The 13,940-nt window shown below is 44.5% G+C and overlaps 1 protein-coding gene across 1 annotated transcript in view; it reads left to right on the forward strand.

Moving 5' to 3' along the window:
* Nucleotides 1–13,940, forward strand: part of CYFIP1 (cytoplasmic FMR1 interacting protein 1) — a 118,680-nt gene that overhangs the window by 85,826 nt on the left and 18,914 nt on the right. Inside the window, exons 24-26 of the mRNA XM_025852106.2 lie at nucleotides 9,764–9,907; nucleotides 12,442–12,532; nucleotides 13,595–13,725. Of these exons, the coding sequence (XP_025707891.1) occupies nucleotides 9,764–9,907; nucleotides 12,442–12,532; nucleotides 13,595–13,725 (366 nt within the window). The remainder of the gene's footprint in view (nucleotides 1–9,763; nucleotides 9,908–12,441; nucleotides 12,533–13,594; nucleotides 13,726–13,940) is intronic.

Consider the following 13,940-nt stretch of genomic DNA (forward strand, 5'->3'; position numbering starts at 1 on the left):
AACCTCATTCGGCATCAGGGAAATCCAAATCAAAACCACAACAGGTGGTATTTACCACCTCACACCAGGTAGAATGGCTGCAATTAACAATTCAGGAAAAGACAGATGTTGGCGAGGATGCGGAGAGAGGGGAACCCTCCTACACTGTTGGTGGGAATGCAAGGTGGCGCAGCCATTCTGGAAAACAGTATGGATGTTCCTCAAAAAGTTGAAAATAGAGCTACCCTATGATCCACCAATTGCACTACTGGGTATTTACCCCAAAGATACAATTGTAGTGATCCGAAGGGGTCCCTGCACCGCAGTGTTTATAGTAGCAATGTCCACAATATCCAAACTATGGAAAGAGGCCAGATGTCCATCAACAGATGAATGGATAAAGAATAGGTGGTGTATATAACAGTGGAATAGTATGCAGCCATCAAAAAATTGAGATCTTGCCATTTGCAATGACATGGGGATGGAACTAGAGGGTATTATGCTAAGTGAAATAAGGCAATCAGAGAAAGAATTATGATCTCACTGATAGGTGGAATTTGAGAAACAAGACAGAGGATCATAGGGAAAGAGCAGAAAAAATGAAACATGAAGAAACCAGAGAGGAAGACAAACCATAAGAGACTTTTTTTTTTAAAGATTTTATTTATTTATTTGAGCTAAAGAATGAGAGAGAGAGAGAGCATGAGAAGGGGGAGGGTCAGAGGGCGAAGTGGACTCCCCACCAAGGAGGGAGCCTGATGTGGGACTCGATCCCGGGACTCCAGGATCATGACCTGAGCCGAAGGCAGTCGCTTAACCAACTGAGCCACCCAGGCGCCCTTTTTTTTTTTTTTTAAGATTTTATTTATTTATTTGACAGAGACACAGCGAGAGAGGGAACAAAAACAGGGGGAGTGGGGGAGGGAGAAGCAGGCCTCCAGCTGAGCAGGGAGCCTGATGCGGGGCTCCATCCCAGGACCCTGGGATCATGACCTGAGCCGAAGGCAGACGCTTAACGAATGAACCACTGAGGCGCCCCAGGAGACTCTTAATCTCAGGAAACAAACTGAGGGTTGCTGGAGTGGAGGGGGGCTGGGAAGGATGGGGTAACTGGGTGATGGACATTGGGGAGGGTATGTGTTTGGTGAGCACTGTGTATTATATAAGATTGATGAATCACAGACCTGTACCCCTGAAACTAATACATTTATATGTTAATAATAAAAGAAAAAATATTTAAATGTTCTCACTTGTAGGAATCTGGACAGCTAAGGAGTAAATCAGACAAGTATAAAGTGAGGTCTGTTATGGGGGTGGTCGTACAACATTGTCATAAAAAATATGGTAGCAGCCTAACTGACCATCAAGAATATTACAGTGTCTTACTGTTCAGTGGAATGCAGTACGGTCGTTAGGAGGGCTGAGTCAGAAACGTTTTCCTTTTCTGAACTGTATGGTATGTTTGCACTGTTCTCACTAGGGTTTTAGGCTGCTCCCGCAAATGTTGGTGTCAGTCTTGGTCTTCACACAGCCCAGCCTGTGGGCTCTGTAGGGAAGTGGGGCATGACCCGCTTCCCCAGGTACGGACACTAGCCCCTGTGGTCTCAGAGCCTTTAGAACTGAGCAGCTGCTGCTTCATTCTGCTCTGCAGCTCTGAGGGGCTGAGGTTTGGGCAGTATCTTCTCTGTAGTTTCTGCACATTCTTCTCACAGGTGCAGAAATGAGCCTATTAACATGACATAAAAGGACCAGTTGGGTCCCTAGTGGTGGCTCTCAGGAAGGTGTCAGCATGTCAGTGTTCCCTTATCACTAGTCTTTGAAGAGATGGGTCCTTGGCTCACCCTCCCTCTCTCCTCCAACTTCTCCAGGCTTGTGATGTCATCTTCTCTTCATCTGCCCACTTCTGTCTTAATTACAACATCACAACACTTTACAAACTAATGTGTCCATTTAAAGTTTTCAGCCTGTCAGCCAAGAAGAAAATGATAGCTGTCTTAGTGGGACAAGCCAGAGGGTTAAGTAGAGGATACATTTGGGAGGAAGGGAAACCAGTGTTGGCAGAAATAGAAGCTGCCTGTGTTTTGCAAGGATATGTGGAATTTCAAGCTGAAATTGATGCTATCTCTGTTTTCTGCGTTTGGGTGGCGCCATGCGCTCTGCCTGTCCCTGGGAGGGGAGATGAACATGTCCCTGTGAGAAGGTGTGCTCCTAGGATGTTGTAACAGAGCTTCGGCTGGGTTTTGGAGAGGCCTTTGCTCTAACAAGATCTGGATGCTGAAAAGTATCCAACCCTGCAGAGGGCCCTGAGGGCCGAGGCTCTGTCATGAGATAGGGGTGGGTGGGGTGTATGGCAGGCAGCTTAGGGCCAAGGTGTGAGGAGGCAGTCAGGAAGCAGACGGAGAATGGTGGCTGGTGGAGAGATGTTACCCTAGTCCAAGCAGGAGGTGGTGCCTTGGACTAAGTAGCGCTGACAGAGATGAAGAGAAGTAGATGCATTCAGGGGATATTTTGGAAGTGGACTTGACTGGACTTGCTGATGACCTGAAGATGGATGGTGAGAGAAAAGGAAGATCCAAAGATCTTTCCTAGGTTTCTGGCACTTGGTAAGGAGAGGTGTCAGTTTTTGAAGTCAGGGAGGGCTAGATTTAGGGAGGTTAAAGGGAAGAGGCCTTCATCCCTAGGGCCTGTGTCCACTCCTCTTCCCAGGTCTGTTTGTGCCACATGTCACAGACCTTGCTGTGAGTGGGGGAGGTTGCTGCCGTGCTGAGTGTTCTGGCCACAGCCAGGCTGGCTTCACACTTCACTCAGCGGAGGCAAGGGTTGTGGGAGTTGAGAGGGTGTGGGGGGTGGTTTGGAGGATCACGTTGCCCCCCCCCCCCATTGGTTAGGGTCAGGATTTTCGCTGCTGTATTTTAAGCCTCGTGATGATGACCAGGAGTGAAGACCAGTTGTCATTGTTCTGTCTGCTGTGTTCTGAGACTACCATTTTTAAAAATATTAAGTATTTTTTTTCTACAGATAATGAATTGCAGTCATAGTCTCAGGGGTCACTCAGCAAGTGTTTCCTTTGCATGTGCTGTGACCTAGGCTGTGCCTGGCCTCGGTCAGGGAGGAAGGTTCTTGGTGCAGCAGGCAGTTTGCTCCAGAGAGGCCTGAAGGTGTTGGCTGGGCACTGGGGTGCAGATGGGCACCAAGAGCCAGAATCACCTGATCTGGGCAAGGAAAGGGCACCCCAGCAGGTTTGGGAGTATGACCAATGAGGCACAGAGGGTAGAGAGGAGGCTGAAGCTGTTGAGGCACAGGCAGGTAGCCTCAGGCATCTGCCCTCTTCCCTCCTCCCACTTGGCCAGAGATTTCTCACCTGTGGAGGAGTCCCCCCAGTTGCACTTGCTTCAGAGAAGGGAAGTGGGAGATGAAAGCACCTGGCTCAGTGCTGCCACTGGGAAGCCCCTCAGCTCAGACAGGTGATGCTTGTGGTGGGACATGAGGCCCAGGCAGTTAACAGACTCTGCCTCTTCCCCACATCCAGGTGGCACTCACACTCTGTGGACCCTGAGAGAAACCTGTTCTCATTGCTCTGTGAGCTGCTGGTTGAGTGAAGCTGGCCACAGGTGTAGACCAGCTTGCCTAATAATTCCAGCTTGCCTTTTAATCTCAGGGCAGTCGAGGCCAGGACACAGATCAGGAGCCAGGGGGCTGCCACCCCCACATGGCCTACACCAGGACACCTTTTAATGTTCCTAACCCATACTTCCCTAATCCTCTGTTCTTTAGAGTGTGAACCTTTCATTTCTGTCTTCTTGCTCACCTTCGTTCCTCTCACTACAGATGGCAACTTGAACTTGACCATGCTAGGACCATGCCCTTGGAAAACGGGCATACACTGTGATTCTGGCTGGTATATGGGTGCAGGCTGCCCACCTCCAACCCTACAAAAAGGCATGAGGTGGACGATTTCTTTTTGAGGGGGTGGGGGAGGGGCAGAAGGAGAGAGAATCTCAAGCAGACTCTGCACTGAGCAGAAAGCCCAGTGTGGGGCTCAGTCTCACCACCCTGAGATCATGACCTGATCCGAAATCAAGAGTCGGACGCTTAACTGACTGAACCACCCAGGCACTCCAAGGTAGATAATTTTTAAAAAGAATTAGATTAAATAGGGGCACCTGGGTGGCTCAGTCGGTAAAGCGTTTGACTTAGGTTCAGGTCATTATCTCAGGGTCCTGGGATTGAGCCACGTTGCTACAAATGGCAAGATTTCATTCTTTCTCTTTTTATTTAAATTCTAGTTAATTAACATACAGTGTAATATTAGTTTCATGTGTACAGTGTAGTGATTCAACACTTCATACATCACTGTGTGCTCATCACAACAGGATCCCTGCTTAATCCCCATCGCCTATTTAACCCATCCCCCCCCCACTTCCCCTCCAGTAACTCTCAGTTTGTTCTCTATAGTTAAGAGTCTGTTTTCTGGTTTGCCTCTCTCTATTTTTTGCCCCCTATGTGCATCTATTTTCTTTTTTTTTAAGGAAGAAGTCACCCCTTTTATTTCTGTGTCTTTGCCTGAACTGTTCATCTCATCTTTTCTTCTCCTATCCTTGGACTGAGTAATACACCAAGGGATCCCCTGGTTTTCAGTCCAACAGACTCAGAATGATTTATACCACCATCTTTCCTGTGTCTCAGGCTTGTTGAGGACAGAGCCTGGGACTTCTCAGGCTCTATTATCATGGGATCTAATTATACACGTTCTTTCTGCAGGTGAAATTTTAACTGGAAATGAACGAGAGTTCCACGTATCTGTGTATCTGTTTTATTTCTTAAATTCCATGTATGAGTGAAACCAAATGGTGTTTGTCTTTCTCTGACTGACAGTTTCGCTTAGCATAATACTCTCTAGCTCCATCCAAGTTGTTGCAAATGGCAAGATTTCATTCTTTTTTATGGCTGAGTGATATTCCATTGTGTGTGTGTGTACACACACACACCACATCTTCTTTATCCATTCATTAGTCAATGGACATTTGGGCCCTTTCCACAGTTTGGCTATTGTGGACATTGCTGTTATAAACATCAGGGTGCATGTGCCCTTCAAATGTTTGTATCCTTTGGATAAAAATAATTGCTGGGTCCTAGGGTAGTTTGATTTTTAACTTTTTGAGGAACCTCCACACTGTTTTCCAGAGTGGCTGCACCAGTTTGCACTCCCACCATCAGTGTAAGAGGGTTCCCCTTTCTCCACTTCCTCTCCAACATTTGTTGTTTACTTTGTTGTTAATTTTAGCCATTCTGACTGGTGTGAGGTGGTATCTCATTGAAGTTTTGATTTTTATTTCCCTGATGATGAGTGATTTTGAGCATCTTTTCATGTGTCTGTAGCCATCTATACATCTTCTTTGGAAAACTGTTCATGTCTTCTGCCCATTTTTTAACTGGATTATTTATTTTTGGGGTGTTGAGTTTTATAAGTTCTTTATATATTTTGGATATTAAGCCTTTATCAGATGTGTTATTTGCAAATATCTTCTCCAGTTCCAAAGGTGCCTTTTAGTTTTGTTTATTGTTTCCTTTGCTGTGCAGAAGCTTTTTGTCTTGATGAAGTCCCAATAGTTTATTTTTGCTTTTGTTTCCCTTGCCTCAGGAGACATATCTAGTAAGAATTTGCTACAACTGAGGTCAAAGAGGTTTCTGCCTGTGTTCTCTAGGATTTTGATGGATTCTCATCCATTTTGAGTTTACTTTTGTGTATGCTGTAAGACACTGGTCCAGTTTCATTCTTCTGCATGTGGCTGTCCAGTTTTCCCAACACCATTTGTTGAAGAGACTTGTCTTTTTTCCATTGGATATTCTTTACTGCTTTGTCAAAGATTAGTTGACCATGTAGTCGTGGGTCCATTTCTGGGTTTTCTATTCTGTTCCATTGATCTACATGTCTATTTTGTGCCAGTACCATAATGTCTGGATTATAAAGCTTTGTACTGTAACTTGAAGTCCGGAATTGTGATGCCTCCAGCTTTGCTTTTCTTTTTCAAGATTGCTTTGGCTATTTGGGGTCTTTTATGGTTCTATATGTCCATTTGCATGATAAATATTTCTCCATCCCCTCATTTCAATCTGCAGGTATCTTTAGGTCTAAAATGAGTCTCTGGTAAAAAAATTAAAAAAATAAATAAATAAAAAGAAAGAAAAAATTTAAAAATAAGTAAATAAAATGAGTATCTTGTAGGCAGCATATAGATGGGTCTTGTTTTTTTTTTTTTTTTTCCATTATAATACCATATATCTTTCGATTGGAACATTTAGTCCATTTATATTCAGAGTAATTATTGATAGATATGTATTTAGTACCTAGTTTTTACTTGTTTTGTCATTGTTTTCGGAGATTTTTTCCATTCCTTTCTAGTTTTTGTTGCTTTTTGTCTTTCCCTCCCACTCAAAGAATTTCTTAATATTTCTTGCAGAGCTAGAACTCCTTCAGTTTTTGTTTTCTGGGAAACTCTTTTATCCTCCTATTGTGAATGCTAGCCTTCCTGGATAGAGTTTCTTGGCTGCAGATTTTTCCCACTCATCACATTGAATTTATCATGCCAGTCCCTTCTGGCTTGCCACGTTTATACAAAGAGTCTGCTGCTAACCTTATGGATCTTCCTTGTAAGTTAGGGACTTCCTTTGTCTTGCTGCTTTTAGGATTTTTTCTTTATCACTATATTTTGCAAATTTAACTATAATATGACTTGGCCTGCTTTTATTGATTTTGATGCAGCTCCTTTGGTTTTTAAAACCCAAAGTTATGGGGATTAGTCCTCCCTGTGTGAGTTCCCTGGTGCCTGTTTCTTTGCCCTCTTTGGACACACAGCTCCCTCCTCTTGCGGTCAGCCTCCCTCTGCCTTTCTGACTTTCCTAATATTTCAGATGTAGCTTCTTTTCTATGTTTCATCGTGGAGTTTGTTCTTCCAGTCTTCAGATCGCTTTCCATCTTATTGACTTGGAGGTTGATGATATCTTGGAGGTGGGATGGGGGTGAGCCCAGGGTCCTCCTCCTCTGGCATCTTCCCAAGCTCCTGAGGCCATTAGATATCACTGATGTTTTTCATGGTTTTCTTTTGAAACATTAGAGTTTATTATCAAGCAAAAAACTCACACCGAATCCTAGCATTTAAATGCACGTTGTGGTGCTTTAAGGAGGAGTTAGGAAGAGGAAGGTATATCTAAGCTGATGATCAAAATATGCCCCTTTCAAGTGGGATTGTGGTTGTAGGCAGGGGTTGTAGGCTTGGGCACAAGATGGACACTTGGCAGGGCTTCCAAGCTGGTCAGTGTTGTGTTTGGTAATTGTTTAGTCCCAGACTTTCTGTTTTTGGGTTCTAGGACCACCTACACATTTTCCTTGTCCAGAAGGACTCACAGACTCAGTCAGTTATACTCACAGCTATAGTTTCTTATTGCTGAAGGATGCAAAGCAGGACCAGTAAGGGAAAAAGATGCATCAGGTGGTGATTGAACCAGGCACAGGCCACCAAAATTGTCCCTCAAGGGACGTGCAGTTTTTCTGCCCAGAGAACAGAAGCCCACTCAATTGCTCAGGTCCAAGGCTTTCACTAGGGCTGGGTACATAGGCACATGCCTCCTGTCTTGACTATTCACAGTTACTAAAACTCCAGAACCCCCAGAAGGAAAGGAGCCCCCATAAATCACTACTTGTACATCCTACCTAGACAAGTTGTATAGCATGGGTAAATGTCCCAGTAGTAGAAAACAACCTTATCAGTTGGTAACATTCCAAGGGCTGAATTCTCAGGAATTGCAAGCAGGCCTCCTGAAGATACTCAAGAGCTGCTGTGCTGATTCTTCTGAATCACCTTTCTGATGTGGGTTTTTGGTATATATATAAGAAATATTTAAGACAATGATAAAGGGGGCAGGGGGAGGATTTGGGGAACCTAAATGGAGGTGAAGTTGATACACTTCAATCAAAGTGGTAAAATGTTCATAACAGTGGATTGTGATAACTCATATAATGTATAATATAAGACCTAGAACAACCACTAACACATCTGTGTGAAGACATACTCTTGAAACTACTATAGGTCAGTCACAGTGAAATTCTAGAAAATGTTGAAGTGACCCAGAAGAAGTCAGGAAGCATGAAATAGACCGTATTTAGATATCAATAATTAGATTATGTAGAATTACTAAATGTAAATGTACTAAATGTAAGTGGTCTAAATACATTTAGAATACTGAGGTTTGGTAGAGTGGATTTAAAAAGCATGATTGAACAAGAAATGTACTTCAAATTAATGATATCGGTAGGTTGAAAGTAAAAGGATAAAGGTATATCATGCAAACATTAATCAGAAGAAAGGAGTGACTATATTAATATAAGATAAAGTAAGGACGCCTGGGTGGCTCAGTCGGTTAAGCATCTGCCTTCAGCTCAGGTCATGATCCTAGGGTCCTGGGATCGAGTCCCGAATCGGGCTCTCTGCTCAGCGGGGAGCCTGCTTCTCCCTCTGCATGCCGCTCCCCCTGCTCATACTCTCTCTCTCTCTCTCTGACAAATAAATAAATAAATCTTGAAAAAAAAGAAATCTAAAAAAAGGTAAACATTAAAAAAAATAAGATAAAGTAGATTTTGAAGCAAAGACATAATCAGAGACCAAGAGAGACATTATATAATAGGATCAAACAACCAAGAAAATATGACAATCCTAAATGTTTGTGTACCAACAACAGAACTTCAAAATACTTGAAGCAAATACTGACATAAGTGAAAGGAGAAATGAACAAGTCCACAATTATAGTTGGGTAATTCAGCATTCTTCTTAGTCATCAATAAAGTCAGTAGACAGAAAATCAGCAACCATAAAGAACTAAACGGCATCAACCAAAGGATTATTGACATGTGTAGAACACTCCACCCAACAACAGCAGAACATACATTGTTTTCAAGTGCCCATGGAGCGTTCCCCTCCAGATAGACCATATTCTGGGCCATAAAACAAACCTCAAGAGAATGAAAAGAGTTGAAATCATACAGAGTATGTTCTCTGACCATCGTGGACTCAAATCAGTAATAAAAAGACAAGAAAAATCTCCAAAGACTTAAAATTAATACATTTCTATATGATCCATGGGTCAAGAGGAAGTCTGAAGGGAAATTTTTTTAAAAGACACCTAACTAAATGAAATGCAAATATATCCGAATTTGTGGGATGCCGCTGAAGAAGTGCTGACACGGAAACACACAGTACTGAATGCTTATTAGGGGTCTTCCTGCCTAGTGTGCGCCATGTCCTTAGACAAGCTTGGAGGTCCCCTCCTGCAGGAAACCACCCTGATTACCTTTGTCACCTACTCCCCCTGTGGGGGCCTCTGTCTCCAGCTCCCTGTGTGTCCCTGAGAAGACAGTTTCCCTGCTCCGTCACTCTCTCTCCTCAGATGTCTCCCCCTGGAGACTGGGAGCAGCTCCCAGGAGGCAGCAGTGAGGATGTACTTGTTTCTCATTCCAGGACCTCAGATGGCTTCTGTGGAACTGGCAGTTTGATAAATCTTTGAAATTTGTTTTCTTTTTTCTGTTTTAACAAGCTTGCTTGTCATATCTTCATGCTGAAGACATAAATACCAGTAATGGCAAGTCTCACAAATTCTCTGGTGTTCTCCACCTTAAGGGCACTGTATATTGAATGCATCTTTGGTGCAGCAGTTCTTCATCTTGTGTGCACAATAAGCACGTTGAGAACTCTGGCGATTTCATGAAGCACTTACATTCTTTATCCCCCAGGCTTTGAACTTGGCGTACTCTAGCATTTATGGCAGCTACCGGAACTTCGTGGGGCCTCCTCACTTCCAGGTCATCTGCCGGCTGCTCGGCTACCAGGGCATTGCAGTGGTCATGGAGGAGCTGCTGAAGGTCGTGAAGAGCCTGGTAGGTTTCCCTCCATGGACTTCCTTTACATGGTGAAGGGTTCTGCACCCAATTGTAATGTGGGGAGGGGCATAAAGGATTCAGACACTCCACTGAGCAGTTCTTGGGTACCAGCTGGGTGTTCTATAGTTCAGCTCAATTCTAGCTCTGTTTACCTGGAGGTAGGTAGCATCAGATCCCACAGTTTAAGGGCTTTCACCCACAAGACTGCCCCACGCCCACCCCTACTCAATCTCAAGTGTAATTTGTCACCTGTGCCTTTGACCCACTGGCTATAAATCAGAGGTTTCTACAGCCCCCTCCTTGGGTTCAGTTATCTGCTAGGGCAGCTCATAAAACTCAGGAAACCAGTTTACTCACTAGATTACCAGTTTATTACAAAGGATACAAATCAACAGCCAGATGAAGAGATACATAGCTAGAGATCCCGAAGAAAGGAGCTTCTGTCCTCATGCAGTTTGGGTCCCCTCACGGGGACCTGTGGAACTGTTCCAGTTCCCCAACTTGTAGGCTCCCCAAACCCCATCCTATTAGGTTTTTATGGGGGTTTCACTACATCAGCAGGACTGATTAAATCATTGGCCTCTGGTGATTGAATGAACCTCTAGCCGGCTCCTTCCCCATTCCCAGGGGTCTGGGGGTGGGACTAAAAGTCTCAAATCTTACCATGGCGTTGGTTCTCCTGACAGCTCCCATTGGTGGGTACTTTCCAAAAGTCACCTCATTAACATAACAAGAGACACCTTGAAGGCTCTCTTAGGATAATTTGAAGGGTTTCAGGGGCTCTGTGGCAGAAACAGGTACAAGACTAAATATGTATTTTTTGTTATAAATCACAGTATCACACGCAGCCTTGAATTCACTGGGGGTGGAAAAGCCAGCTCCATGTTATTTTAACTAATTCACAGAAAAAGTTAAGTGCCAAAATACAGATTTCCTTATAAGAAAATGTGGCCTTTATATGCAAGAGTAGTCTTCCCCACCCCCTTACAGGGCTGCTGGTGTGTGCCTTTCCTGGGTACCAGGGGTTAAACTCTGAATAAAGGATTCAGACACTCATCTGTGTAACTTCAGATTGAGGTCAGAAGTTATGTGCAGAAGTCTTTTATTTAAGTCTTTTTGCAAAGAGTGAGAAAGTGATGTTTGTAGGCTATCATAGATTAAGTTTTCTTTTCTTTTTTTTTAAGATTTTATATAAGGGGCGCCTGGGTGGCTCAGTCGTTAAGCGTCTGCCTTCGGCTCAGGTCATGATCCCAGGGTCCTGGGATCGAGCCCCACATCAGGCTCCCTGCTGCACGGGAAGCCTGCTTCTCCCTCTCCCACTCCCCCTGCTTGTGTTCTCTCTCGCTGTGTCTCTCTCTGTCAAAAAATAAAATCTTAAAAAAAAAAAAAAGATTTTATTTAAAAAATAAATACCAGAGAGTGAGCGAGTGAGTGCACAAGCAGGGGAAGCAGCAGGCAGAGGGAGAAGCAGGCTTCCTGCTGAGCAGGGAGCCCGATGTGGGACTCGATCCCAGGACCCTGGGATCATGACCTGAGCCGAAGGCAGACGCTTAACCAACTGAGCCACCCAGGCGCCCTAGATTTAATTTTCTATGTGTTATTTCTGTTTACTGAGAAAGAACTTCATAAAATCTTAATCTTTACTCTTTTTCCATTATTTTAGTCATTTTTAAAAAAGGTTTTATTTATTTATTTGAGAAAGAGCATGAACAGGGGGAGGGACAGAGGCAAAGGGAGAAGCACACTCCTTGCTGAGCAGGGAGCCCGATGTGGGGGTCAATCCCAGGACTCCAGGATCATGACCTGAGCCAAAGGCAAATGCTTAACAGACTGAGCCACTCATGTGCCCGTTTTTTAATTGTCTTTCTGTGATTGAGCCCATTTCTTTAAGATTCTTTAGGTCTTTTCCATCCTTAAAGCTGAATTTATGGCCACATAGTTAAAGTGGCAATCCATCAAGGAGATGATATGATTATTAACAATGTAAAGCAAAAGCTGACAGAATTCTAAGAAGTTGACAAAATATACAAACTTTTTGGATCAGAAATCAATTAGAATATATAAAAGTTGGGTCTTTTGACAGCCATGACTACATGACCCACTCGGTCTCTGTTAGGACCCTCAGCTAAAGTCTCTGCCCCAAAACACATAACTTGGAAGGTGTTAGGTGCATGACGTGACAGAGTCCGGTGTTTGAGCTGCACCAAATCCATCAGAGGAATACAGAAACAACCCCAGGGCCACTGTGCTCACCAAAGTTGTATGCAACTTGAGCTCCTCGCCCTCCTGTTGTCACACCTCAGACTGTTTGCCTCCTGAAAGAGGAATTGTGTTTTAGAACATGCATTTAAGTCACCCTGGTGGGCGTTGTTTTTGTTCTGTGGATGGGATTTCCTTTCCTAGCCAGTGATTTTCAGTCCTGCTCATTGCCATGTGTTTTACTAACAGACTCCTTTTTAGAGCCCCATGCACCACTCACAACCTCTGGGACAGAGGCGGTCAGTGGCTGATGCAGCCTCTCTCTCCTGCAGCTGCAAGGCACAATCCTGCAGTACGTGAAGACGCTGATGGAGGTGATGCCCAAGATCTGCCGCCTGCCCCGGCATGAGTATGGCTCTCCTGGTGAGTGCGGTGCCTCCCCAGGGGTTCAGCACTGGTGTTCAGACTGCAGTGTGGGAAAGCAAGTCAGAATTTACTGATAAGGATAGGATCTGCTTTCCTCAGGTGGGAGGAGGCAGGGAATCCGATCAAAGTCTGATTGTTTCCAGTAGAACCAACCAACCAGCCTTCCAGCTGGGAGCAGGTGTGTGGGAAGGTGTGTTGGAATCACCACATTTGAGTGAGGAAGCTGGCAGAGGGGAGGCAGCACCCTTTAGTCACTGATGGGTGATGGGCCTCTGAACTCTGTGAGGCCTTGACTCCTGGACAGCACGGGGACCTTGAAGATCACCAACCAGGGAGGGACAGGGAACTCACCTGCCAGGTCCAGCTGGGACCTGACCTGCTGGGCTGAGGAGTTTGAAACCTGTTAAGTCTCTAACTTTGTTCTTCTTAGAGTTGTTTTGGCTCTTCTAGGTCTTCATGACCACATAAATTCTGGAGTCAGCTTTTGGATTTTTGACTGGGTCAGCATTTGAATGTATAGATCAAATTAGGGAATTTTAATTTTCTTTCTAGTTTTTGTGCCTGGTCTTTTTGTGCTCTATTGCAATGTGCAGGGTCTCTAGGACAGTGATGAAAATGTGTTGTCTTGCTCTGGAGCTCAGGGAGAAAGTATGCAGGTTTTACCACTGAATATGACATTAGCTGCAAGTATTTTATAGATGTCTTTTATCAGATTAAGTATGTTCCCTCTGTGCTTGTGAAGGGATACTGAATTTTATCCAAATCTTTACTGTTTCTGCTGGAGATGACAGTGTGGTCTTTCACCTGTATTCTTGTAATGTGGTGCCTCCTCAGAAGATACAGGGTTGGTGGAGAAAGAGGTTTTGGAGCCAAGGCCTAAGACCCAGGGATGGACAAACAAGAAAGGTGTTGGGGTCAGGGGACTTGTGGCCATCCTCATAGCAGGCCCAGTGGCAATGTCAGAGGATGTTCCATGGCCAGCACGTGCGTGCCCGGCCGTAGATCCCAGGCTCTGCCTCCAGCCTCCCCATTCCCTCTGCTCACTCTCTGCTACCACAGGCATCCTAGAGTTCTTCCACCACCAGCTGAAGGACATTGTTGAGTATGCAGAGCTGAAGACCGTGTGCTTCCAGAACCTGCGGGAAGTGGGCAATGCTGTCCTCTTCTGCCTACTCATCGAGCAAAGCCTGGTGAGTGCTCAGCCCAGCCAAGCCCCAGGCCATGCAGAGTCATTCCCTAAAGAAAAAGGCATTTTTTTAGAGGCCTGATTTATTAGGGTTATTTAATAGGGGTAAAGCACCATTCTTTTTTTGGGTGTGACTATTTAGACTTTAATTTGTATTTGTTTCCTGTAACTGAAAAACAAAAATGCAATGTAATTCATCATTTAAGAATGTTTTACTAT

This window comes from Callorhinus ursinus, unplaced genomic scaffold (genome assembly GCF_003265705.2).
Source record: "Callorhinus ursinus isolate GAN/ISIS: 27379988/994484 unplaced genomic scaffold, GSC_fseal_2.0 scaffold78, whole genome shotgun sequence".
NCBI classification, from domain to species: Eukaryota; Metazoa; Chordata; class Mammalia; order Carnivora; family Otariidae; genus Callorhinus; species Callorhinus ursinus.